General features: G+C 42.7%; 1 protein-coding gene across 1 annotated transcript in view; it reads right to left on the bottom strand.

Moving 5' to 3' along the window:
- tmem266 (transmembrane protein 266) overlaps positions 1-25,148 on the bottom strand; it is a 47,178-nt gene extending 22,030 nt beyond the window's left edge. Inside the window, exons 1-8 of the mRNA XM_008282125.1 lie at positions 25,135-25,148; positions 16,935-17,123; positions 7,416-7,570; positions 5,165-5,238; positions 4,177-4,233; positions 3,871-4,009; positions 3,063-3,178; positions 2,389-2,581 (exon numbers count right to left, since the gene is read on the bottom strand). Of these exons, the coding sequence (XP_008280347.1) occupies positions 2,389-2,581; positions 3,063-3,178; positions 3,871-4,009; positions 4,177-4,233; positions 5,165-5,238; positions 7,416-7,570; positions 16,935-17,123; positions 25,135-25,148 (937 nt within the window). The remainder of the gene's footprint in view (positions 1-2,388; positions 2,582-3,062; positions 3,179-3,870; positions 4,010-4,176; positions 4,234-5,164; positions 5,239-7,415; positions 7,571-16,934; positions 17,124-25,134) is intronic.
- Between the last annotated feature and the right edge of the window lie 2,704 nt (positions 25,149-27,852).

The following is a 27,852-nucleotide window of genomic DNA, read 5'->3' on the forward strand; positions in this document are numbered from 1 at the left end:
AATAATAATAATCATCCGAGCAGTTCCAATAGGGTCTTCGCACCCTTTTGGGTGCTCGGACCCTAATAAAAGAGAGGTCACTGTATAAGGAAATCATGTGTAGTGTACAAAAACATGGCACACACTTCTTTTACCATACAATGTCTGAAATGTTTAAAATCCATATAAGATAAAAGTCACACTTTAACACACTTAGTACCCTGATTTAGGATTTAATAAATATGTACAACCATTGACAAAGCAGTTTATGACATGCTGTAGTCGGACACAAATCTTAATTACTATATTTATGTAATCGTCAATAATTACAAGTCCTCCTGTGGACACTAATGAGTGTAGGCCCGAGTAACAGATAACGTATAAGTATATGACAAAACACACCTGAAAGAGCATGACGTGTCTTCAAAAGAGTTAAAAATACTGACCAGTGTTGTGCATTAACAAACACTTTGACTGATATGTGTAACTACATTATGATGTGATAAAAACTACTCATTACGTGTTCACTGCTTAAAAAGCTAAAAAAGAAGAGTTAAACATTTGAGCCCCAAAACCTGCCAGCAGGTTGTTTTTTTTATCTAAAAAAAAATAAACATTTAAAAAAAAAAAATCAACAATAATGACACCGTTTTTCAGACCCAGAAACTTTAAAAAACAGAAAGAAATTTTTCTGACAGTCCAAAATTTAAGCTTGAAATTGAAATTAATATTTCAGCTAAACTTTTAATGTTTTAATATTTAGACAAAAGGAAACTGTTTGCATTAACCTGATTCTGTAAAAGAAAATAATTAAAAACTAAATAATAAAATCCTGTGGGCCTTGATTTTTGACTCAACTGCAACTGACAATAACGTGACAAAAAAATCGTTTATCCAGTTGTTTTCATCGAGGTGAGGGACTCTATGTTGCAGTGAGAAATGACAGAAACTAAATACATCCAGACACTGCTTGAGGTTCAGAGGGTTAAAGTGTCACCTTGAAAGCTTGTGGTACCTTAATTTTTGGGTGAAGCTTCTGATTGTTTTCCTTTTAGGTGACAATTACAAATCTCTAAAATCTAAAAGAGCATTTAAAAATAATTGAAAGTGCAAAGTTTTCAAATTGCTTGCTTTGAGTGTAACAATTCAAACTCCAAAGGCATTCATTTTCCAATCATATAGAACAGAAAGCAGCAGTTTTTCCTATTAGAAATGATGAAATTCTTAATTGTTTTCCAAAGTATTCATTAAAATTATTTACACTTTTGTTGATCTACTAACTCGTAGATTATTTTAGAACTATCTGAATGAACACTTGGTGCATTGGTGTGTTTCACAGGTACTAAATCAGTTGAAGTGTTTCTCTTCAGTGCTCTCCAAGGTCCTAAAGGACTGTTATATGGCCTTTGTTCATTAATGTTTGGGTTTCACATATTCATTTTATGAGAGTCTCAGGAGGGGGCCACTCATTGTTCAGCCTAAACTGTGACAGGGACCATCTCCGGATGATCAATACCACATGAGTATACGAGGTTCAGGCCCAGTTAAAAGGTTGTCTGAGTGGAAACACGGCGGCTCAGATGTATGGCAGCTCACACTGTGATTTACGGCTTTGATAAAGGAAAAGCCTCAGTGTTCGGAGCCCTGACATCACCTGTACTGACAGCGCTTTGTCGCTTTAAGTCTTGTGAGTTATGACCTGTCGCTGTGTGAAAGGTTTATAGTCCATCTGGGCGTGGCACCAGAATTTTTATGTGGACTCTGAGACTAATGTTTTTGAGAAAAGGACACCAACACTGTGTTGATGTGAGACATCCCAACAGTCCTATCCTCCAACATGAAGAATGGACTAAGTGGTGTCTAATTTTTTTCTGATTTTTATTATTATTATTATTAGTATTATTATTTTTTTTTTTTACAGCTTTTGGTAACCCGAAAACTCTCTTTGACAGAACAGCCCTACATGTTACATACATAACGAACAGTTCAGTGTTACCCAGGATCAGGAAGGATTTCCCAGTCAAAATGTCTCCCCAAAAGATTTTAAGCTCTCAACTGGGGTTTTCGGTTCCTTCCCACTGTTGCGGACTGCTTGTGGACTGCTGAAGCTTATAGGGAATCCAAATGTTTTGGATTGTTGGGTTTTCTGTCTCTGCCTTTGTGAAGTGCTATGAGATGACTTGTTGTTGTAAATATGCGCTATACAAATAAAATTGAATTGAATTGAACCTTTAAGTCATCAGCCAATTTCGTCGTTTACAGGCGCTTCCCTCAAAGGCATTGAGTGTCTCTACATTCAGCCATCTATGTGTGTGGATTATCATGGGGAGCACAGCCTGAATTCTCTCCTGTGCACAGAGGTCTTTGATAGCCTGTAATACAAAGAAGTTGGGTGTTCCAGACGGTTACCTGCAGGCCCCCCAGGCTCTCTGGCTTTGGCTGGCCTGTGATGCTCGGAGGCCCCAGGGGCCAGTCCGTCCACCTCCTGGAAACTGCTGCTCTGTTTACCCCACATATGGTGGATCTGCATGGCTGCTTCGCGCTCTGCTACCAGATCCAGGTCCTGCTGGGCCAGGTGGGCCCTCAGCTGCCTGATTTCAAACTAAAAGGGAAAGAAGAAGAAATGAAGGAACGGGAGAGAAGACTTGTTGTCCATCAGAGATTCAAAGTAATGCATAGAAGAAGGAAATCATTGTATTGCCATGTTATGTTATTTCCTGTCTCACTAGTATCGGACGTACAGTGGACTTTTCTCTCATATTACAGAAAGTCACAGTTACACTTAGAAAGTTAAACTTATTTTTCAGCAAGATAATGTTACTTAAAAACAATAGAATTAAGATGATTAAATTGTGAGAAAGTCAATAGACTGTCCCGAGCTAATGCACAGTGCTGGCTATCTGATATCCAGACTTCTGTAAAAATATTATCTGGTGATGTTATGAGATCAAGTTTGTAGGTTTTCTTTTATGTGTTTCGGAGTGCAGATATATTTTCCCCTTGCAAAGCACTTTGCTGCCCTCTGCTGGTTACATGCGGCTGCAAAATAACAGAAAAGATATGAAGCAGATAAGAGGACATACCGCCTGTTCCTGGCAGATCTGGGTGAGACGATCGAGCTGTTCCTCCCTCACCGCCTTGGCCTTCTCATACTGCTGGATCTCCAGCTCCATTTCCACCTTCACTTGCAGCACATAAGCTAGAACAGCAGAACATAGTCTTCTCATTTTTATTTCCCTCATACAGAAACAGTGTGACTGTTAACAGTGATTTCTAAATTGATTTAACTAAACCCCCCCAGAGCTGTAAAAGGGTGGAATAGAGCTGATCAGTGTCTTATCAAATTAAAAGCTTGCATATGTTCCATGTCCAGTGACACAAAACAAGCACCAGCAGACTTTCTCACATAAAGGGTGCTCATTTTATTGTCAGCTTTTAGTCATTTTTGCAGTGTTACTGGATTGGATTAAAATTCTCAACATCTTTTAAGCAGTTAGTGTAGGAGGCGACAACAAGAGTTCAAACTTTGCTCGCACTGACTAATCATCCCTTTGAACGTGTCCTGTACTATATTTGAAATCCACACGGGGGAGCAACACTGTTAAAATGAGAGAATTATTCCTATTATATAAAATGCTCCTAATGCACCTATATGATGTAAACATTGCAGTTTTTTTTGCGAGCACTGAAACCACCGGGTTGCTACAAAAGGCTATGACCTACCGTTGTTGCTGATGTAAAAATAACCAAAAAAGGGGGAAAAACTAATTGAGCAAACAACCTCAAGATTGAATGTAGCCGATAGCGCCGAGAGCACAGAGCGGTATCTATCTCTGTGACCTGACAGGAAAGGACAGGACGCAAGGGGACGCCGGCCCCTCCCAGCCTCACCGTCGATGATCCTCTTGACCCTCCAGATGCGCAGTGTGATGATGAGACCGATAGCATCCCAGGGGCTGCTGGGGCCGTTGGCCACTGTGGAGGCCACCATGGGGGCCAGAGAGAGTACGATGACAGCTCCATCAAACACCTGAATAAAATAAACACACACACACATACACACACACACACACACACACACACTCCAGGTTACTGTTGGAGCTTCTATAGTTGCCACACTGAGCTGTGACATTGAGGGAATGACACTGCAGTGAAAGGGGCCCCGTGTCAGGACTAATGGGACTCAGGGGAGCTTACCTCTACTTTGTTCTCTATGTAATCCCATATCCCCAACACCACGATCCTGAACACCGTCTGAGACAGTAGGGGGGGACAGAGACGGAGACAGAGAGCAGGGTTAGAAGAAAAACAAGGACAGCAGGACCAAGAGGATGATGGAGGCAGAGCACCGTTTGTACTACGTCTCAATAATAAACCTGACAGTCCCAGTAAACGCCATTTGCACTTGAGACTTCATCCCTCCTTTCATCCCCCCCCCCCCACCGGTAATTCATCAGCGACATCATATTCGCACACATCACAGGCGAGCGCGATAGGATTTCATCCAAACAATTACAGACACCGCATTTAGCTCCTTCTGCTGACACAGTAGAGCCTGAGGAGAGCAAACAAACCTTGCCATCCCCTAACCCCCCCCACACATTCTCATTTCAGACATGCAAGGTTACACCGGAGCAGAAACCAGTCAACCTGCTGATTCCACTGCTTCGGTGTAGCACCGAGGGGCTGCCTCTGTTGCCAAGTAAAACTCCAGCTGAAACAAAAGTTAGCAGGGAGGTGGGCAAAGCACAAGGAACTAAGACAAATGTGGCTCGGCTGTAAAGAAAATGGTAATCGATACAGCACACCTGAGGCCTTGAAATTATTTAAAACTAGCAGCACAGAAAAGCCCCATCTGCATTTTAAAACGTTTGTGCTGCAGATCAATCAAATAACCTGAGAGGGACCAAACCTGCCAGCAGCTACCAACACCAGTTATTTTCTTCCAGTATCGATGGAAGATTTTTAAGCTTTCATTTAGGTGGAGCTGTGCACAAGTTCACCAGAATCCAAACATGCTGTGACAGAGGGCACGGGGCCTTTCGCGGTATCGTTAGTATTGTAATGAGAATCTGTCGGTGCACCTCTCTGGCCCCACGTACTGCACAACATAGCATTAATCGACAGGCCGCTGCATCAGCTGTAAGTGAGACTGTTTTGTTGCGTCGAGCCGGGAAACACTCACCTCAGTGAAGAACACAGAGAGAATAGCCAGGCTGATCCAGTGGATGATGCTGGCAAACTGGAATGCATTATTAACTGAGGGAAATAAAACAGAAATAAATGATTACTTTTAAGGGTAGCTTATGTGAGAAAGATGGATGCTGCGTTTTAATAGAATTAAATATCTGTTATCAGCTCCACAGGGTGCAGTAAAGTGGTGAAAATGAACACATTCGGGCACACGCATAAATAAATGTGCAGACAGAAGCATGAAGCAACATCATAAATACGAGTTCAGCACCATACTGTACGTGCACGCGTCTATCTTCTTGTCTATTCATCAGGCTAATTCGGGATGGACTCAAACAGCACTCAGCTATCAGTCGAGGCATTTCTCTTCACGCGTCGCATCTCCCCCCATCTGTCTTTGTTTGCTGTGTTCAGTGATCTGTCTATCAGTCCATTCATCTTCCTCCAGTCTCCCCCCTCCTCCTCCTCCTCACCCTCCACAATCATCCACCGGCCAACTCCGTGCTGCTGGATTTCTTTGTCCGCTATCTCCCTTCCCAACATTTGTCCCACTCTTCCTTTGTCTGTTCAATCAGTCAGTCCCAGGGGAACAGTAAAGACTCGTTTGGATACTGCCGGAGCAAGACCACGCGTGTCAACCCTATGACATCAAACGGGCCATCACCCCTGACCTTCTACTTATGATAGATGAGGACGTGTGCACCACACTGGGTGATGCAGATAAAGGTGACACTGGGGTGACACAGGTCAGACTGGCTTTCGACCACCTGACATTCTGAGTTAAGTGTAGAATACTAATCAGGAGGTTATATTCCCAAGACCGTGATTGATCAGAATCTTAGATCCCAGAATAGATCATCAGTGACATACAGTAGACATATGAGGCCAGGCTAGCAGCTAGTGTTTACACTTCTCTGCACACACATGTTGCACATTCGGTAATTTTATGTTGGATACAAAAGCTGCTGTATAGTGAAGTGTTTTACCACCTGGTGCTCCAAGCAAGGGATGGTAACATTAACATTAGAGTGGTATTAGGCTGCTGATACACTGAAAAGTTACATGAACACACATGTGTTATATATGTATTGACAGAAAGGACTGTCATGCTTTTGGTTAATGTGATCATTTTCAAAACGAGCCGCTTGCTGTAAATCTAATCCAGATAGAAGGATTGGCGCAGTATATGTTCAAAATTAAATATATTATTTCACTACTATCCAGACTATAGGCAAGCCAGCCCCACAAGGTTAAAGGTTTCACCTCTTAAGACCTGGCATCCATGTGCGTGGACATCGCATTTTGGGTTATATTACCACAGTAGCTATTTTTTAAAATACATTTTTTAATTTTTAATTTTATTATTGTTATTTATTTATTTTTATATTATTTTAAAAAATATTTTTTAAATATATACTTTTAAATATATTTTTGTTTTCTTTCTTTTTTTTTTCTTTTGATCAAATCCAATAGCAAAGATATTTAAAAAAAAAAAAAAAAAGCAACAAGAGCTTGGGTCTTAAGAGGATAGGGTAGCAATAAGAATTTTAAAAAATAATATTACACAGTCTGAGAGTATTTTTTCTGTCTTTCTACATGGTTAACTGTTTTGACAAGGATCCCTATTTGAATCAATGTTGTCATGTGCAGCTGACAAAGGAACCTAAAAAAGTTGTTTTTGTTGAACAAACAATGGTGATTTCTGAATGAAATCAAATGCATTTTTTTTGGGGCAATTCATTGTCTGACACATGGAAATACCAAAACATATGCAAAAAACTAATAATACAGGTACAATAGTATAGTATAATAGTATAGCATAGCATAGCATAGCATAGTATAGTATAGTATAGTCGTACTTTAGTGTTGACTTCCCATGTTACTGGCATTTGTGCAAACTAACTCTCCTAATATGGCTCGAATAGTTTTCTAGTTTTCTGTACTGCTTCCACCTCTACAATCTTCCTGCAGCTCAGCTTTTACACTAATTAAGGTGTAGTGAACCTACTTCTTTGTCTTGGGTATTTATGTGAGTATATATATGAGTCCATGCATTGAGCCAGCACCTTTGAATAGCAATTAGTAAAAAAAAAAAAAATGTGCTGAGCAGTCCACTTTTTTTTCCCTCTCCAAGAATTCTATTGCCAATCAAGACTTTAAGCAATGACTACACCAAGCCACCTCTCCAGCATTATGCTCTCAAAGAGAATCTCAGCCACATTATCTCGGTTTTCATCACTCACACTGCAACAGCTTGGTGTCTATGAGCAGCTCCAGCATCAGCAGCAGCACCACCAGGATGACGCAGGCCACCAGGAAACAGTTGAAGCCAGCCGACAGCAGACAGACCTGCCACAGAGCCGCCCTTCGTCCACAGCACGGCTTCAGCCAGTTCGACCTGAGTTGGGGGGGAGGAAGGTGGGAGACACAGAAACAGGGAGAGGTGGGTAGACAGATTAATGGTGAGTCTAGTTGTGATGCTATTTTAAATGTACCACTGGAACAGAACGCGGGTGTGACAGGCACCATGCAAAGTCAAACCAACAAAACACAAGAAACATGCTCAAATTCTGAGGCGTGAACAACCTTGACTCTGCTCAGTTTTCTCTGAGACAAAGTTCTTCTAAATATTTCTCAGCAGAGGGCACTATTCTGCATGCAAGTCATATGAAGTCAGAGCATGCATGCCGAAATTAATTTGCACTCTTAAATTCAATGTGAATCATAAATACATGTTCTGGGAGCCCTGAGATGATCTACCAGCGTGAAATAATTCTGCACATGAATTCATGGGTGTCACTGTGTCTTTGTCCCTCTCCTCATCTCCTCATAAAGCTCTTCACTCTGCCCTTTTCCTGAAACCTTCTCCTCAGATTAAAGCTCTCCTTTTACGCCATCGTCAAGCAGCAGTGTAGTCTACTCACTACAACAGCCATTAGTTTGTTTGTGACTATTTCTGGGAACAGATTAGATGACATCTGTTGTAATCCACATTAAAGCATGAGATAATTTTGGTCTCACCAGAACGTATATATGTGCTATATATAGCTAGACAGTGTATTTAATGGCCAAAATATCAGAGCATAGAAAAGGTGATAGCTGACTTTGTAGGTGTTTAAGTCAACAAAATCAATAAAGTAAGGTTCTGGAGAGATTAATCTCCGGTGTGTAATTTCCCTCCCTGCTGCCTCACTAGATGATAAGACTCTGGGTGACTGTTTTGCGAACAACCTTGCTGGTCGTTAGCTTATTGGCTCCCCTCTTGTTTGAGCTCTGGATGACTGACTGGCTGGCTGGCAGGCCGACCACGTGATGGAGCTCTCCTGGCATGACAGTGAGGCTGCACGTGCACCATCTGGAGGGTGAAGTCGCACACAGCTAAAAAGATTGTTTACTTGACTGGATGACAATGCCTTCATCTGATTTATCCACGACAATGTTTGCACTCTCAGGCCGTATAACAGGGAAGGGATGAAGGAGGAACTGGTAGCCCGGCGTTTGGTGTGTTATGCAGCACATGCTGTTATTCCCACCGGAGATTCAGCTGGTTCTTTATACAGCTTCCACCACATTGCTATATTTTTTCCATTAGTTTGGAGTGTGTCCCTGGTGTGCTTGCTCCTCGTCCAGGTACACCGTGCCTGAAGATGTAAGTGTCAGACTTGCCTTAAATCCATCCTTACTCTCCCCCTTCAAGTTCCTCCAATCAGAGACGGACTAACTGGGACTCCTGGGGATTTATGGTCAATAAATAATGACAAATCTCCAAGAGCCACACGGGGCTTTCCCATCCTTTTGCATTCCACACTAACCAGATGTACTCCAGAACAGAAGGTGTGTGTGTGTGTGTATGTGTGCGCGGGGTTGCTGTCCTTTCTCAGAGGCAACACTGAGAAAGGCAGTATGATCCTTCTAAAATAGCCACTATCTGTTGTCACCTGTCCCCCATAGGAGGAAAGCTACGGGCAATGTCTGTCAGAGGACAAGAGAGGATGCAATTTATTCCACACTCCTCTTGCTTCAGCTCAGAATGAAGGAGGCAAACACTGAGAGAGGAAGCGGGGTGCAGCCAGTTCAAAGGCATTGGGATTCATCCAAAAGAGAACCGGAGAGAGAGCCAGAGAGGAAGGAGGGGGAGTTGGAGAAGGAAGAATGAGAAAGAGGGAACAGAGAAAGATGCAGATTGAGTTAAAGGAGAATTCTGACTTATTATACTCTGAGCCTTTAAAACAAAAGTTTTCTTTATCATTCCTATTGATCAGTCTAGGGAGACAATGTGCATGCACTCAAATGCTGCACGTAAGGTAACTTGCACTTTAATATTTTGACTTTATTTTCGTGTTTTTTGGTTCACGTCACAGTCCAAAAAACAATGAATCATTTGTCAAAAACAGTTCCCAAAGAATGCAAGTTATGCTAACTGACTAATCTGTTTTTTCACCTATATTTAAAAGAAGAAAGGATGCAAATACAAAAAAATTTGCTCCAAATTGGAATGTTTACTTATTTTTGACATGTTAGCAGCCTTTCTTTATCGTCTGCATGTCCCCAGATGTCAGAAATGGCTTTTGTAACAACACAGAAACAGGGGATCCTAGTTTGTGGCGTCATTTTGCAGTTGCGGGTGAACTTCTGTTGTACCACAGCCACACATTCTCTCCATCCTTCACCAAGGTCAGCAGAGGGGCTGGAGCTTGGCCACGGTGTGCCAATGCTCTCCCAGAGGCTAACCGGTGTACTCAGCCCTCTACAGCAACCTTCTCCACCAGCCAATGCCAACAGATTAGGGGCTCAACACCTGGGGTGACAAAGAGGTGGCGGAGGGTAATGGTATCATTAGCAAATACCATGGAGACTTTCCCCCAGCCCGATCTGTTCCCAGGGAACAATGTCAAACCTCCTCTGCCAGGAGGGAAGAGCCAGGAAAAAGGAAACATTTACCTAATGATATGCCTAACACACACTCACAGGACATTTGTGGACCATTAGTTAAGAGATGGAATGAGCAGCGCACACTCCAAGAGAGAGACACCTCACTTACCTTCAGGTTTGAAAAGCATGATTTAACTCACACTGTGTAGAATCATAATTCATTCAGACCTCTCCCACAAGCCAGGCAGAAAAGGTATTAATTTAATAAACCTGTAAAGAAAAACCCTGTCTGGAAGCAGAGTAAATGGCAGTGATGGATTACTCCAAGCTCAGAAACTTAATTTTAGGGAAATCACTTTAAACCTTGAACGCTGAGGACCTGAAGTATTTATGAGGAAGTGAGGCTGCTTCAGTGGTGGAGCAAACCAAGGAAGAAAATCACCTCGCTCTCTCTCAGGGTCAACGCGGGTTCGGATCGAAATTGGTAATACCTCAAGGACTGGTCGTGCACACGTATACACGTGCACTGGAAAACATTGCACACACACACACACACACACACACACACTTTTAAAGACACTGTGTGTGGAGGAAATGAAAGATGCAGGGTAGCGTGTAGTGTGGACAGGTTCATAAAGACATCAACAGGCCAGTGGCTGCAGTGGTAACACACTGGGGGGAAGATCGAAGTGCGTCTGGCAGCAGCGCAGAGCGAGGGGATTAGATCATGAGACGGATCAATAGCGGCCTGCGATGGAAGTGGTGGCATGCCGTACATGATGCCGGCTGAGGGATGGCCACTGCAGCCGGACAAAGCGGACAAAGACATTAAGCAGAATGACGGGCGCAGACAAAAGTGTCTGGTTGCTCTGCTGGGGCCCATTCACACAGACTGGACAGAGTTTTGGCTCCATCCCCAGCTAAGTAACTCTCACTGAGATGGGGATCCTATCACAAAGAGCATCTCTTTCATTATACTGTCTCCTGTAATTGAGACAGGATAAAATACAATGTAAACTCATTAGGTACAAGTTAAATGGAAATTAAACCAGAGAGGTGGCGCTCTGTTTGTGTGCCTGTGAGTGTGTGTGTGTTTGTGGGTTAACAGATGGAGCAGGAGAGAAGGGGAAGGCTGCAAAGGGGGGAAATTCATTAAGAAGTAATGAGTGAAAGTCCATCAACCCCTCTGAGGTATCGATTGTAGCACGCACGCACAAACACACATGTGCGATGAACAGCTGCAGACCTTTCCATCACAAAGTTTGCAAAAGAAGGCTAAAATAGCATCACTCTCGCTGCCTCTCCAGTTCTCTAAATAATCGTTTGGAGGTCTTGATTGATGTCTTTATTGCACATTCTCAACAGGGTAACTTTGCTCAGCTAAAAAATCCAGCACATTAGGGTTCAGACCTGTGGCAGTTGCCATACAATCACCATTAATCACGCTATGAGACCAAAAGAGTTGGATTCATGGCCACGACTCACATCGCTGCCTAGTGGCCATTCATTAATATGGGTACACTTGCAAACTGCAGTTTAAAAAAAAAAGAAAAGAAAAACACTAAAAACACTTTTTCCAAGCTGTTTAAAATGAATGAAAGTGAATCTCAGGTTGGTCTAAGAATGACATTTGTTTCTTAGATTTATATGCCATTTTTTTTAGGCTTTATATTTATAGTTTTAAGTATCAAGACTAAAATTCAAAAACTAAATTTTGCTTATTATACAAAAACATTTCTTCTTCTAAACCTTAAAATCCCCTGTTGTGCCTCCTATTTAACCTCAGGACCCTTTGGAAGGACCCAAACTCAGCGACATGCCTCAGTAAGGTTTTAAAAACGATAACCTAAGTACATTTTTCATATGTACTGCCATGTAAGTGATTATTTTCACAGCTGATGTTCTGGTTCAAGTGCCAAAAAAAATCTTGTAAAGGTCTTTGACAGCAAGAAACATGCGAACGCTGAGGAACAGCTTTTCAGTGGAATTATATTCTCAACCCAAGTCTTCTGTCTCCTCTCGGCTTCTCTCCCTCTGTTCTGATAACTGTATAGCCCTGTGGTTCCTCCAGTATAAACTTCAACCAATTCACACCAATCTGCTGAACTCAGCAGGCTCGGGCAGGGGAAAATGGACCACAACTGTGCGCCTGCAGGCTACTGAACAGCAGAGGTAGAAGACTTCATCTCATTCGGGCTGTTCGAGCGCTCTGCATTACACCTGTTCCTTAACTCACTCCGCACACTTGAAGAGGCATTTAATCCCCGATGTACTGTATGCACTTGTTTATTTTTATTTTTGTAACCTGACTTTCCATTTCCTGAGGAAACACAGGTGGGACCGCCACCCAGACTGCTTGAAAATCAAGACAAATGCCAACTTAACAACTGATTAAATGCTTTCCTGTGTAACCACTGCTGAGTCATCTGTGTTATCACAGCCAAAAGAAGCAAAGAAGCCCTGAGCGAGGAAACCAGCTAAGCAATAAATATGCTGAATAAAGTAATCATTGGTAATCAATTGCACATTTTAGAGATTTCCTTCCTCGTTGCAATTAATCTTTTACAGTTTCACGCCGGGGGAATTAACAAATTCTTGCGGTAAATTGACAAATCAAATGAAAAGGACTAATCGATTACAGGTGCCGATAATTGAAGCTCAGGTTCTAGCATGGCGCCTACAGTACACCCGCAAACACATTTTGAAATCTCATCTGTAAGAAAATGCATGCAGTTTCTGAGTATAATCTGACCTGTCCAGTGGTTTCTAAATGCAATCAGCTATCATCTCCTCACTCCCTGCATCCTACATCATGATGCAGCCCAGCAGAGGGGGATTCGGCGCTGGTCTTTGCCAGAGAAATGGGCCACAGACACTAAGCAAATGGAGATGGATGGGGCTCCATGTGCGGAGCAGCAGACAAGCTGTCCCTGATAAATGGGTTTTCACCAGGACACTTGATCTCTCTCACTCTCAGCCTAAAAAGCAATCTCACACTTTGCATGTCTGTGAATATTAACAAACCCTCAAACCCTGCACTCAAATGTCATCTATTGTGTCGCACATGGTGCCAGGCAAGAGAGCCAATTTGATGGAGAGGACTGTTACTCTGTGTGTTTGAAATAGAGTCAGAGGGGAGAAAAAAAAAAAAAGAAAAAAAGAAAAAAGAAATCCTGCTCTCTTTTCAGACATCCATCCACATAGCACAGGTACAGTATGGCTCTGGTTCCAAAGCCCCATGAAATATTGCTGCTGCCAAGATTCATGCTAGACTCTGGCAACGTTCTTCATAGCTATATTCTCCGGTCTGGATTTTTGCAATTATTACATCTTACTTCAACCTTGAGCGCTGCCAACCTCGGTTTGGTTATGTACATGTTGACATACTGCTATATTAATGCATTGCAGTGAGCGAACAGCGCCTGGAGAACTCCATTTCACCGGGGAAATCTGAGCATTATGCATATGCTTATCTCATATCTGACATTTTACCTAACGCTGTATATCAGCGAGCAACTTTGGTCGTCATGGCACAGGGTTAATCCCACACTACTGTGCAACACGGGCAGAAATGACATTCCTCAAATGGAGTCATTTCCTTGTGATCTGCAGCTGGCAGCTTTATGAATGAAAGTGTGGAGGAAGGTCATCTGCTCCATTCCTCCTTTCTCTTTATCCCCTCCGCCTCCTCTCTTTTCCAGTCAAAGTGGCAGGTTGACCCATATGAACCATCTGTCATTGCTGCAGTGCCTCACACCTCTCAGTCTGGCCCCTGGAGATCAGCGGCATATGTTGCTGCTGCTGTGGACAGCAGGCTGATCTGGGGATGATAACCAGGGACGAGCTCAGGATGTGCAGCCCGGGGTCCAAAGACTGAAGCGTGGGGATGCTCTCCAGGAGCCTGGGCTCCACCTAGTCATAAGGTCACTAAGGTCAGGAGTAGAAGAACATCTTGATATTCCACCTTGCTGCTGAAAACCAGTCAGTCACAACTGGTGTTGCTTATGTTGTGTCTAAAAAAAAGTGTTACCTCACAGTTGAATAAAGTCGTGTAAAAGAGCTTCAAAATTTGAATCACCTTTAAAAACAGTTAAAGTACCAAATATTTTAACAGTCAGTTTGTGTATGCTGTATAGTCACACACACAAATAGCAGGCTAGTCTATTAAATACCTGCTTATTCCCTTTAAACTGCCCCTTTTAGGAATACCTGGGTTAGTTAGCTTCCTCCAGTCAAAACATGAAAACAAGAAAAAGCGTGATATCTCTCCATTTCAGAAAAAACACACACACACAAAAAAACTGTCCACTATTGAGAGGCCAAATTTTCAAACTCAACCAACCTAAAAAAAACAAATAATAATTAAGTCATGGACGCAAAATCACACCACCCTCACCTTGGACCTTCCAGCAAGTTCTGGAGAAGATTGAGCAGCTAAAAATCTATTAATAACTCCATCCAGCTCACCACTGCACAGAATCTGCAAGTACTGTGTGTGCCCCTTGTGGTCCGCAAGAACATCCACCTCCTACATAATCACCCACGTCTCCTGATAAAGAGCCATGAGAAGCTGCTATGCGAGACTAAATGTGCATCTCTGGTGTGTATTCTTCTGCTCTTTTTCTGCACAGGCATATGGAACGATACAAAAGCAAAGCCTCGGCATCAACGATTTTGACTCACATCGCAAATAACGAGCCCTCTTTTTTCCCATCTCTGATTACGGATCTAAAACTAGTCGGGAATTAATACAAGCCTTCCAAATCAAATGGGGAGAAAATGATTAGAGCGAACCTGCTTATATATATATATGCTACCACAGGATAAAATCATATCCAGAAAGGGTGATGACGGATATACAGTGTAAGTTACAGTGAAAGAGTGAATGTCATTGTAGCTTAAAAAAACAAGCTGTCTTGCGAATGGCCAAAATTAAAGCACTGAGAGTAAAGCACTGAAAGCAGGTTTACATTCTTGTGCACAATCATTTACAAAGTGCTAAAATTAGCCTTCAGTATGCACAAGTAGAAGAGTCTCCATGACGGTGCTGTACATTCCAATGAGAAAAAACATTTTACAGAGCCAGAGGAAAATAGATTAGTCAGTTCATTGCTCCGTCACTAAGGCCTTTGGTCGCCTTGATTAATTTATAATCATGCAGCAGAAAACACATCCCACCATGATGTCATTCCTTGAATGTTACACACGTGAGTCACAAAGGCGGCCGCAACCTGTGGCCTTTTTTTCCAAGCCAGCTTCCAAAACACAAACATGCGTATGAAAGGGTAATGACAGGTATGTCTAGGAATGTCACTGACCTGAAAATCAGGAATTCCAATCTGAAAAGGTCATCAAACATACCGCGACACTCACACAGGTGAGAGACTGCACAGTGTTTCTGCATACTTCAAGCTTGGTCTCTAAACAGGTTGTTTCTCTGAACACAACCAATGCCCCCCATCCCCCCCCTTTACTTTTCATGATAAAGAATTTTGGTTCCTCCAGAGACATGTCTTGGCCCTGCATGACTTTTCCATCACACAGTGCCAACTCCCAGGGGACCAGGCTATCATATGGTGCCATATGAGAGTGCCCACTGTGATGATAATTTTGCCGGGCAGCCAGATCCTGCCCTTTGCCGTGGCATTGCTATGTGTGCGTTTTCTGTTTGTTTTGCGAGCAAGAGAGTGATATGAGGAAGGACGAGAGAGTGGGTGTATGGGACAGGACCCATCTGTCCCTGCCCTCCGTCCCACAGAGCCATCGGCCTAGACCAGGCCAAACCAGGCAACGTCCAGCCGGACGTGGTCAGCTGACACACCAGGGCTTGGATGGCGAAATGCCGGATGCTCTAATTAAGCTTATGCTGTTTGTCGACTTTTTCTGCATGGATGCCAGCATCGCAGCGAGCCAAAAGGGTTGTGAGTCACGCTTCCTGAGTGGAGAGCCATGGACACTTGCTACAGGGGTGCTCTAGGAGGGGTGTGTCCTGTCCTGAGAACGCTGGGCCTGCAGCATGGCGATATGGTGATAAGAAAACAACACGAACCCAGGACAAGCAGACCTCACGGACAGAAACAGTACCGCCACGGGGCTCTGACATTTCAGGAAAGCTATGGTGCTAACAACACTCTTTGTTTTCTGCCAGAAATCGACATTGTGAACAGAAGCCTGTCTGGTAGAGAGAAATTGCTGTGTCATTGAGCTGAAATGAACACATCAGTGGAGACATTGTCCATTTAACACGGTGACACTAATAAATTCATTGCCAAATATCCTCGACTCACGGACTCCAATATAAAATGAGGAATGATTCAATACGCCAGGTGTAATTACCATGTGCAATAACGAGCAATGGAGAGAGTGACGGCAGAGCTTTTCTCTGCCAGGGTAGATTATAGATTGCAGTAATTGCAATTCTGCCTTAATTATGAATGTAGCACTTTCACGCAAAAAAACCAAGACACAATGTCTCAGACACCATATCTGTATCTTCTTACCTGTGGGGGAAAATATCCAGAACATCAATCAATATTTAATTACATTTTGGGCTTTTTAGTATACAAATTAATTATAGAAAGATTTCACTGATAATCGTGCCACTAATTTGTTTCCAGCTTCCCCCAAATCGTGCAGTCTTTGATACTATTCAAATGATAAGTGATAATAACGATAATTAAAGTGCTTAGTTTCATGTAGTTTGAGAAACAAATCATAATCTTCTCGTTCCTTGAACACAGCGCATCCTTTTCCATGTGACCCCAGTGAGGTTGCCATTTTGGGCTGCAACAAGCGCTCATTAATTACATAATCGCCTCAAGAGATTTTTATTACCGACTGTGGTCAAACTGCCAAAACAGAATGTGAAGGATGCAATTTATGGGACCCACCCCTCTCTGTTGTCCTCTTCATCGGGGTTAGAGATGAGCTGGGATCCGGCGAGGGATATGTCCAGGGCCGCCAAAGGCAAGTCTCTGTAGGCAAAGCTGACCAGCTGGACAGGGGCCACACACTGGTTTTCCTCCTCTACCTGCTGGGAGATGACCTCCAGCTCTGAGGCTCCAGCCTGGGGAGGGGCCCTGTGACACACAACACACACCACAACCAGCACAGCATTATAGTCAGAGAACCAAAGCATTTGCTGCAAGTATCATCCACGGGTGGTTTTGTATGTTTTCGCTGATTATACGTGTGGCTAAAATTTGTATCTGCATGTCGGCAGTGGGGGTGAGGTCTACAGCACAGATGGCAGAGTTGCAGTGCAAGGTTGTATGAAAGTGTGCCGTTTGTTTGAATTAGCCAATGCACCTACTTTGAAAATGCTCCAGGTAGAATGATTATAACTAGCGGGACAATGCTTAATTTTGATGAATGAAAACACAAATACAGTGTGAAATTTCTTGTTTTTCAGTGTTTGTTGGTGCCCTCAACAAGAACGCATTTACCTGGAAAGCTATAACAAACTGATTTACATGTCTTGTTGGCAGTGTGCAGTAAACAAAGTCTCAAAACACAGAAACTATGGTGCTTTGCCTGTTTCACAATACCGCAGAGAGAGTTTATTGATTAAAACATCACATAAACCATCTGTAACTAAAAATCATGTGCTATATATTGCTGCTTTCAACTGCATTCATAAATTTGGAATGATTTCATACTTTTCAAGCAGCAATTGGTTTCAGTTCATCACTACAGACTTAAATGAGTGTTCTGCCACAGTGAACAACAGTTTTTGTACAGATTATTAGTTATGCAGGCTCACATTTTAAAAAGTATTTTCAATCTAGTATCCTTAAACACTTTAGATTTTAGCATCAGCTGCCAAAGTACAATTAAAGGACGGAAATTATGTAAATAAATTCATTTTTCCCCCCAAAATTAAAGCACATAAACTCTGTGCTTGTGTGCAGCTAACTTTCAAAAAGCTTCACTAATTAAAAAAAAAGAAAAAAAAGAAGCCTTTTGGTGGCAAAAGGTTATTGAAACGTATGGTGTATTTTAGGAAATGGCTTGACCAAACACATAACACCATCCATCCATCCATCCATCCATCCATTATCTATACACCGCTTAATCCTCACTAGGGTCATGGGGGGCTGGAGTCTATCCCAGCTGACTCAGGGTGAAGGCAGGGGACACCCTGGACAGGTCACCAGTCTATCACAGGGCTACACTTAGAGACAGACAACCAAGCACACTCACATTCACACCTACGGACAATTTAGAATCACCAGTTAACCCTCAACATGTTTTTGGACTGTGTGGGATGAAGCCGGAGGACTCGGAGAGAACCCACGCTGCACGGGGAGAACATACAAACTCCACACAGAAAGATCCCGGGTGTCCTCAGTGGGATGCGAACTGACAACCTTCTTGCTGCGAGGCAACGGTGCTAACCACCGCTACACCTTGCAGCCTTGATAAAGGATGTTTTCATGATATTTTCCTCCTTCTTGCTCTCTGTGAAGTTTGCTATATTTGGCAGGACCAGACAAGGTGTCATTTTATCTGCCAATGAGGCCTTAAAGCTTAAATATTCAGGGAGGGTTGTGATCCTGCAGAGCTCAGCCAATAGCGGACAAGGAGAAGTCACCCTGGAACAGGAGACTCACATTGCTTGGCTGCAGTCCCAGTTCAGCCAGTGTGGAGACATCAATAACTGGAGTACTTAACGGTGGAGGAAGGCATTGATTACAAGACAGAGGGAACAAAAGCCACTGGGTTGGTGAATTCTACAACCTCTGTGCTGGAGGTGAAACGGAGAGGGAGGAACCAGTTAGCAGAAGATCACTGAGCAGACCCACCTTCCTGTTAAATGTTAATGTAAGCAGGCCTGGAAAGGAAAATAGGTCTTTCTTTTTCCTGATTTACTTCTTCACTAATAGCTGTTTAATGGACTCCCTTGAAAGGTTATTTTGTTATTCTCACAGGAAACTGAGAATCACTTGAACTACATTCATCACATGGCATATAAGGACGACTGGGCACAAACTTTTCTTATTCTCATGTCCTCACTATAGGCCTTTTCTCCATTGAAATATCTGGCCCTTTTGTTATGCGAGTCCAGCTATAGATGTGTTGTTCAGCTTGAGGGTCAAACGCCCATATATTAACATGCCAGCCACAAAACGCGCCGGCGCATCCCAGCGTTATCCGTGGAGTTGGCACATCTGACCAGCTGCAACAAGGATGCTAATCATTCATGACACACACAAACTGTTTAGTGCATCAAAATCACATTTCCAGACAATCACAGAGCAGGCCAGGAGCCATTATGTGCAGAGCCCAGTGGAGTGGCTGGTTGCCATCCTGGGGAGGGAGCGGAGGCTTCACATCCGAACACGCTGCTCCCTTCAACGATGCAGGCAAGGGCAGCCAGCAGCATGCTAAAGGCTAGGCTGTTTTCAGAGGCATGCAACATTAGCAAACGCCACGAGGAATCAGAAAGGTTAACATAGAGCATGCATGGCTGCAGGGAAGACCTCATATCCATACAGAGTAGGAGCTAAGGCTAACCATTAAAACCCACAAGGTGCAAAAGCTACGCCTCTATACTAGCTTGTGATCTTAAATGCTACCCTGACACATGATTATTGTTCTTATAGTTGTGTATTAAAGCTGCAGTAGGCAGTAATCTGGGAAAATGGAGAATAAGACAAACAAAGATATCTCAGTTTGAAAATACAGCCTTCCTCTGAGAGCTCATTCCTGTCTTCAGCATGGGGACATGTGTAGAAAGTTAAAACTCAACACAATTATTTTTGCTTCACACAGGAGCCATAGTCACTGTCCTGCACGAAAGTCCTCTGTTAAACTAATTTAACCCAAATCCCACTGTGAACTTTGTCGCTCTCAATATTATTTCATCTGATCATGTCTAAAACGTCCTGTTATTGACCCACAGTCTTCCATCACGGGCTACATTGTCTAAATCCTGCAAATAGAAGAGGTGTAAAAGTCTTGTTTAGTCTCAAACCATTTTTATTACAATGTACTGAAATGTTAGTTTGGAATTTTTCCAAACGGCCCAAAACAAAACAAAAAAACAACAAAAAAAACTACCCACCCCAGCTTTGAGGCTATAGTTACATTAACTTGCCATGAGATCAAACGATTGGTAGCTCAGGGTTTCCACACAGTAACTATCCTGCTATTACACAAAAGAATAACTTTAGCCGATGATACTGATTACATTAATACAAATACATTTCTGACTGCATGTTTCAGAGAACATTATAGTTTTAAAATCTAGTTTTCTCTGTAATTAATGGCATGAATTGGCTCCAGATGCTTCAGAATATGAGCGATCCATATTTATTAAGCCGCCGTGCTTTAATCATAGGATATAGAAAAGCATAAACAACTGAAGTCTCTCCTTTACATTCAGTTTACTGACTTGGCAGTTTAGTGTCGTTTGTCACAACATTACAGGCTGGATAATTATTTACCTTAAATTCTAAACCGTGAATATATGTGATGAGCTTTAGATGGCGTCATCATTTATATCCTTTACAAGGATATTCCCCAGTTATACATTTCTTGGACATGCATAAAAGAAAGCCTTGCTAGGCATTTTCAGTATGAATATCTCCTTGGCAAGACTCTCAGGAGTTTCAATGAAACTCAATTGCAATCTATTCTAGCCTCAGTTTCCTGCAGCCTTCTGTGAGAAAGGTACTCAAATACCACTGATGTCCAATAGTGCTGAACTCAACAGAAAGTAAAAGTAATTTATACATTTTTACTCTGACTACAAACACAAGTGCACACAAACAAGGTCCTAATGCTGATAAAAGACCCTTTGGGAGGGAGTGTGTCGACTTGTAGTTAACTGCGAGTGAAAAATGAGTCTATAATGTTTAAACATGTACGTAAAGATAAAAATTAAGGTTAAATCCAGTGTGAGGCTACGGCTAAGATCAGGATTCATTTTGTTAAAATGTCAGAACAAACTAATTGCCTCACGTGTGCAAATATTATTCTCTATTTTTTGCTGTGCATTGTTATCTCTTATCCCGAACGGAATCTGAGATAAGACGTTTGAGATCGCTGAACTTTTCTCTGTGCTGTATTAGCAGATATAGCCCTCTGGTTTGAGAGTGGAGTTTGTGGTTGAGAAGGATTTACTTCACATTTCCAACACTGGCTGTAAAACTGCAGCTGACATGTCTTATATCATAGCACCCAAGTCCCAACAGCCAGGTGTGACTGTAAAGCAAGGCGGTGCTTACAGAGAGGTGTTTATGTGCGAGAGTCAGCTTTTCATGCATAAATTACTGTTAATACACACTAAAACTAAACACATAACGCTATGTGATCCCAAAACAGTACAACAATGATCAAATGCAGTCCTGCATTCTGTCAAGGTGATAAAGGATGAGATTACAGCCTGTCACTTCATATATTAAATCACCTATTCTGAGCAATACATTCTCTGCTTCTGACACTTCAATGGATTTCAAAGTGCTGCCTCAGCATGAACTGTTGGTTTGCAGAGGGCATTGGTATCATTGTCATTCGGAGCGCTCTCTGCCACCGCATTTCTGGCCAGCAGTCTGTAACCCAGCTGCTCTGTCTTACCCAATAAGTTTATATGTGGACGCTTTGCTGCTCTGTGGTGCACAGCGGTTCACCGTCCTAATATCATCACAATGCCTCTGACACAATGGTGCATTTGTAAGATCAGATATTTTTGGCAGCACCTACGATTCTGAGGTCCAAGGAGAAATTGACAATTCCTCTGCATCGGTGAAAAGTGTTTTGTTCTTTTGTCTTTTTACTCTTAAATGTATCAGCTTTGAATCTGCTGCAGGCGGAAAAGACGATGTCTGAAACATTAACGTCCTAACAGCTGATTTATTTTTGCCATTATCAAAATGAGAAATATAGAACAATGTCAAGAATGCATCAGTCTGACTGGCAATGGTTTCCTACTCAATGACAAATTAATTTGAACAGGTCAAAAGTTTCATTTTTGAAAAAGCTGTTTCTAAAAACAGCTGGGCACTGCTGTTTGTAGCAAAAGGAGTAATAAACAGAAGCAGCAGTGCATTTGTTGGGAACTATGTTCAAAAAGTGACCATCTATGGCACAGAGGAATAAGATACAGCATATATTAAGCATGGGTGGCACAAACAATAAGGAACAATAGGTTGTGGGTTTGGATCCATCCATTATCTATACACCGCTTAATCCTCACTAGGGTCATGGGGGGCTGGAGTCTATCCCAGCTGACTCAAGGTGAAGGCAGGGGACACCCTGGACAGGTCACCAGTCTATCACAGGGCTACACTTAGAGACAGACAACCAAGCACACTCACATTCACACCTACAGACAATTTAGAATCACCAATTAACCTCAACATGTTTTTGGATTCACCAATATATCTACGATTAACCTGGAAAAATGCAATTCTACACACGTAATATTTAAAGGTCTCCTAATGTGATAATTTTTTGTAAATTCATTAGAGTTCACATGTCAACAGAATGTGTCTTTATGGCTCAAAATCTTTCAAAGAAGGTTAATTTTACTATACCTGTATAAACTTTGGTTTTAGTACTGTTCTAAACAGGCTGTTTCAGTGTCTGACACTTTAAATACAACTGAACTGTTACTGTCCAAGCCCCCTTCAGGAAGAAGACTCTCTCTGCAACTTTCTGTCTCTTCTAACTTTCTCTCTGAGTGATAATTTTGCATGGAAATATTGCACAGCTATTATTTTGAACTCATTTGTCGGTGAGCTTGTCAGACAACTTTGTGGTTATTAAATCAGTAGTTTAGTGGTTCAGGCAAGCTTGGAAATGGCTAAAATGTAGTTTTAAATGGCTGAGTTTCAGTCACTGTTTCATAGTTGTTTCATCGCCTGACAACAGAAACAATGAAATATGTAAATGAGAGCGGCTTTATTAGGAAATAAACTCTATTAAATGCATTATATATGAGCATAGAGAGGAAGACAGAAGTAAACATGTCAAAACTGGCTGACTTTAGGCTGCACTGATGCACAGGAGGCAACATGAAAACACAATAACCCACCCTGTTTTTGTTTAGCGGTGTCAAATTGGTCTCCACTATCTCTGATTGTCTTTTGGCTTTACAGTTTCCACAGAGATCCATCCTGCGGTCATTCAGTCAAAGCTAATAGCAAAGTTAGCCACAGTAGCCGCACACCGCACTAAAACCAAGAGTTTTCCTACACTGTGGTGACGTTGCCATCAGTCATAAAAGTCATCCACTGTGTCTTTAGTTCCTCAGATGCTGGGAGTGCATGAAGACTTTTGTGTTTATTCGAACATTTGGCACACTTTGCTTGTGGCTAAGACATTTTAGAGTTAGCAGACAGAGCTGTGAGGTGGATTTGGAGGCACCTGCTCTTTCTGAATGGCTCAATAAATATCTTCGTATCTTAACAGTTCATTCTTTACACGCCCAAGTTTATAACAACCACAAAACATCCATCCATCCAGTATCTATACACCGCTTAATCCTCACTAGGGTCACGGGGAGCTGGAGTCTATCCCAGCTGACTCAAGGTGAAGGCAGGGGACACCCTGGACAGGTCACCAGTCTATCACAGGGCTACACTTAGAGACAGACAACCAAGCACACTCACATTCACACCTACAGACAATTTAGAATCACCAATTAACCTCAACATGTTTTTGGACCTTGTGGGAGGAAGCGGGAGAACCCGGAGAGAGCCCACACTGCACAGGGAGAACATGCAAACTCCACGCAGAAAGATCCTGGGTGTCCTCAGCGGGACGCCAACCAGCAACCTTCTTGCTGCGAGGCAACGATGCTAACCACCGTTCCTTCTGCAGCCCAACCACAAAACAAAATGAAAATTAATTTTCACCATATGGGACCTTTAAAAATGATTATGATAAGATTAACACATACCCTAGATGCGTAAACAGTGAACTATAAACAGATGACATATTCTAATAGCCTCATTATGCTGCAACATTAAGAGCAACACAGCACTGGATTATGTGATGCGGAGGTTACTTGCAGTAAGTGTGAGCTGACCTGTTTCAAAGCCACCAGGCTCCTCAGGGTGTGTGACGTTCACTCCTTGTTTAAAGAATGAGGAAAAAATGTACGACTAGCTCCATAGTAGGTGAACGAGGATAAGCACTTTTTTTCCAACCTTTACATTCACTGTTTTTGAATAGAGACTACAGATATACAAAGATGCGCCGTAATTTGTTTTTGTGAAATATTTAAGGCGAATCACTTTGAATTAGTTTTATTTGAGCATCTAATATTTTGCCATCCTGCCTCCCACTGCTTCCAGAGCAGAGATGCTACAGCGTGCCGGAGAGAGGAGGGGGGATTTACAACAGCATCGAGTCTGAGAGAGCAGGGGTGAAAATAACTCCAAAGACCTTTCTCTGCATGAGAGTTTCCCATCTGTCACTTCGCACAGAGTCACCGGCACTCAGCGGCATTAAAGCGTGCCTTTGTACTACTAACCAGTCAACACATTCCCTTATAATATCTGATTACAGATGTTTTAACATGGACATGTAGTCAACCATCAGCTGCGCTAATCTGCTGGTCTGAGGCTGGACGGAGGTCCCTGTTGGTTGGAAGCAGCGTCCTGCTCTTTGCAGAAGATGCAGCTGACTGAACCCATTTTGCATTCACCTCTCACTCCACTCCACGTTACTCCACTCCACTTCCTCCCACTCAGCTCCATTCCCCACCTCGCTCTCTTTTCCCTTCTCTTAGCCCCAACCCTGGATGTCATCAGAATGCGGGGCCTGTCTGGAGGACCACACACAGAGTAATTATTAATAAGAGAAGATGACAAGTGAGCATCCCTCCTGAATGCTAAGAGATGCCAGCAGAGACTGGAGATGGCCGGCCACTCTGAGAAATATACTGGATGTGGCCGAGTTCCCACTGATCCCTGTTCAAAGTCACTCACAGGAGGGGCACGACAATATGCAGGTCCCATTCTGCTAATCACATCCCGCCGCGCTGAGATTCCCTTTGCATAAGACTGCGTGTTCATAAATAGAGATTTAAGATTTCACACTCTCTCAACCATGGATGACTCTGGCGGGTGTTACACTTACTGGGTGTTGCTCATGTCGAGGTCTTGTTGCTGCAAATAGAAGTCCACGCTGAATGACCCCAAGTGTGAAATGTGATTTCACCACTGCAGAGAGCTGGCTCCTACCACACCTACGGGGGGAAATACAAAAAGTGCAAAGTAATAACAACAGAAAAAAAAGCACATCAGGCAGTAAATCGCGGGAAAAACTCCGAGAGAGATAGTGAGATATGATTGGCAGCATCAGAAACAGCAACAAATAGATCTTGTGGGAAGATTGTTTTGCCAACTGCGATTTTCAAGGTCAAAAATAAACATTTACTCTCAAAATCATGAAACATCTATATGCAGTTGAGTAACACGAATGCATCCAGAATTATCAATGAATTATCAGTGCTTATTTATTTATTTTTTTCCCCCCTGAAGGCTCCCTGTCTTAACTCCAGCTTTAGCTACGCTCTGTTCAACTATTTTCCTGGGGAGCACTAAACTGTAATGGATTTTAAATCTCCTCCAATATACGCTCCACCCTGTGAATCAGGGGCTGAGGAACATCACACCTCTTGCATAGCAAGTACAGCAGGATGCTAGCTCTTTGTGCCACGGGATAGAGAGCCATTGATGTCCAAGTCGATTCAGCGAGAGCCTATTCCAGCTGCTTAACAGACATGTCATGACCAAACAGGAAAGCCCCAAAACGTAGCTTCAACATGAAACCTCCACCACTGCAAAAAGGCCAATCGAGAAATTGAGAAAAACTTCACACATGATTTAGACTGTATTTGTTGGAATGTGGGGTAATGATAAAGAGTTATCACAAAAAAAATAAATAAAAAAACTAAAACCTTTGGACATTCAGAGGTGAGGAGTCAGCACTCGCAGCCACAGGAGAGTAATGTAGTGAAGCACAGCAGATTAAATGCTACTCAGGATAAATCAGCACAGGTCATTCCAGGGCTGACAGTGATATGGTTTCACTGCAGCACCACAAAAAAAAAAAGTGCTCTTTAGCATTATACTGTAGGAAAACAACAAAACAGTAGAAGTCAAAAAAATGTTACCAAAAACACTTTTAAAAAAGGGGAAAGCAAGGATGCCTGCAGCTGTTTCTGGGGATTCTTCACTTGCACTTCTAGACTTTGGTAAATCATAGTATCACAGAAGACTGGATTCCACAATCAGCATCTTGAGTCTCTCCCCCTTATTACTATAAGTACAGCCTACAGTGAGTGCTTCATCAGCGGAGGTGGTTCTGCACAAAGACGGCACAAATTTACACTATTTCACTTCACAATCGATTCTGTGCAGGCTTTCTGCAACGATCGAGATGCATTTTGCGATCGTTTCTCCCCACCACCACCACCACTACCACCACCAGCACCAAGTCCCGGCTAACATAAACAGTTCCGATGCTGTTTTAGAGGCCACGCAGCCTCGTTCAGCGCAAATACACCAAACTACCCGCTGCGCACGGGAATCAAACGCCGCCTCGAAAAGACACACTAACCTCTCGTGTCGTCTTGCTCTACATTGTCTAAAGTGTGGTCGTGACTCCTTTGCCCTCGCAGTGATGATGATGATGATGATGGAGATATCTCCCTCCTCGTCGCTGCTTCTGCTTCTGCTGCTGCTGCTGCTGCTGCTGCTGATGGTGATGATGATCAGTGTGAGGGAAGCTCGGATCTTGCTGTGTGTAGGCTGCGATTACCCTGAAATTCGCGTTGGCCAAGCACCCGTATCGCCTCTCGGAGGATAGCGCACGACGACAACACCTCCTCCGGACTGGAAGCAGCATCCTTCAGCAGGAGACGACGAGAGGGGGGCTGTCACTGAATCAGGCAGGGAACGACATCTTCGGAGGGAGGCATTAATGTGCTTTGCAGGGCTTCCCCCACAATCACATCAGGGACTCCATGTGCCCGATAATAAAACGAAGAAGAAGAAGAGGAGGCAGAGGTTCACGACCGGGAGCTGTCCAGGTGCTGAAAACTGGGGATTCCAGCGGTTACAGATGTGTGACGAGCGTCAGAGGGATGAGATGTAGACACACACACACACAAAAAGCAACACACACACACAGAATAATGTCACATAAGGCATACATGTAGTCCGTGTTCTCATGAAGAGCCTGCAGACGTCCCTGTTTCTGTGCCACCCTGGAAGCGTCGACGTAGAAAAACACTCTCGCTTCACTTCACCTCTTGAGCTTCAGAGCTTCCTCGCGATAACAACCCACCCGAACGAAAAAATAAATTAAATAAAAAAATAAAATAAAAGAAATATCACTAGGCTAATACTCACAGGGACTTCAAGTGTTTCAGTGGTGAGTTTGATGCAGTTCAAGTGGCCCAGAGTGGATATTTGACTTATAAGCAAAAGGATGGACTGGGCCCTGGAACACAGAAATGCAGCATTTTTTTTTATAAAGGGCTGTGAAGCTGTGACTTTTATAAATAATCAATAAATCATTTATTAATTCTTTTCGCAGAAAGTAAGAAGTTAGCAATCTATCAATACATCCTCATGAGGTTTTCACTTTCAGTACATTAAACCATGAAGTCCGTTCTTAGAAATGTTAAATGACAATTGGACCTTTTATTTTCTCCTTCTAAGTCTGCCTTTACACACACTGCAAAAAAAGTAATTCACTTCGTTAAATGCATGGTTGGGAAGTTTTATTTATTTATTTTTCTAAATCACATTTATTGATTTTTTGGGTTACATTACCACAGTAGTTATT

This window comes from Stegastes partitus, unplaced genomic scaffold (assembly GCF_000690725.1).
Source record: "Stegastes partitus isolate 25-593 unplaced genomic scaffold, Stegastes_partitus-1.0.2 Scaffold259, whole genome shotgun sequence".
Taxonomy (NCBI): Eukaryota; Metazoa; Chordata; class Actinopteri; family Pomacentridae; genus Stegastes; species Stegastes partitus.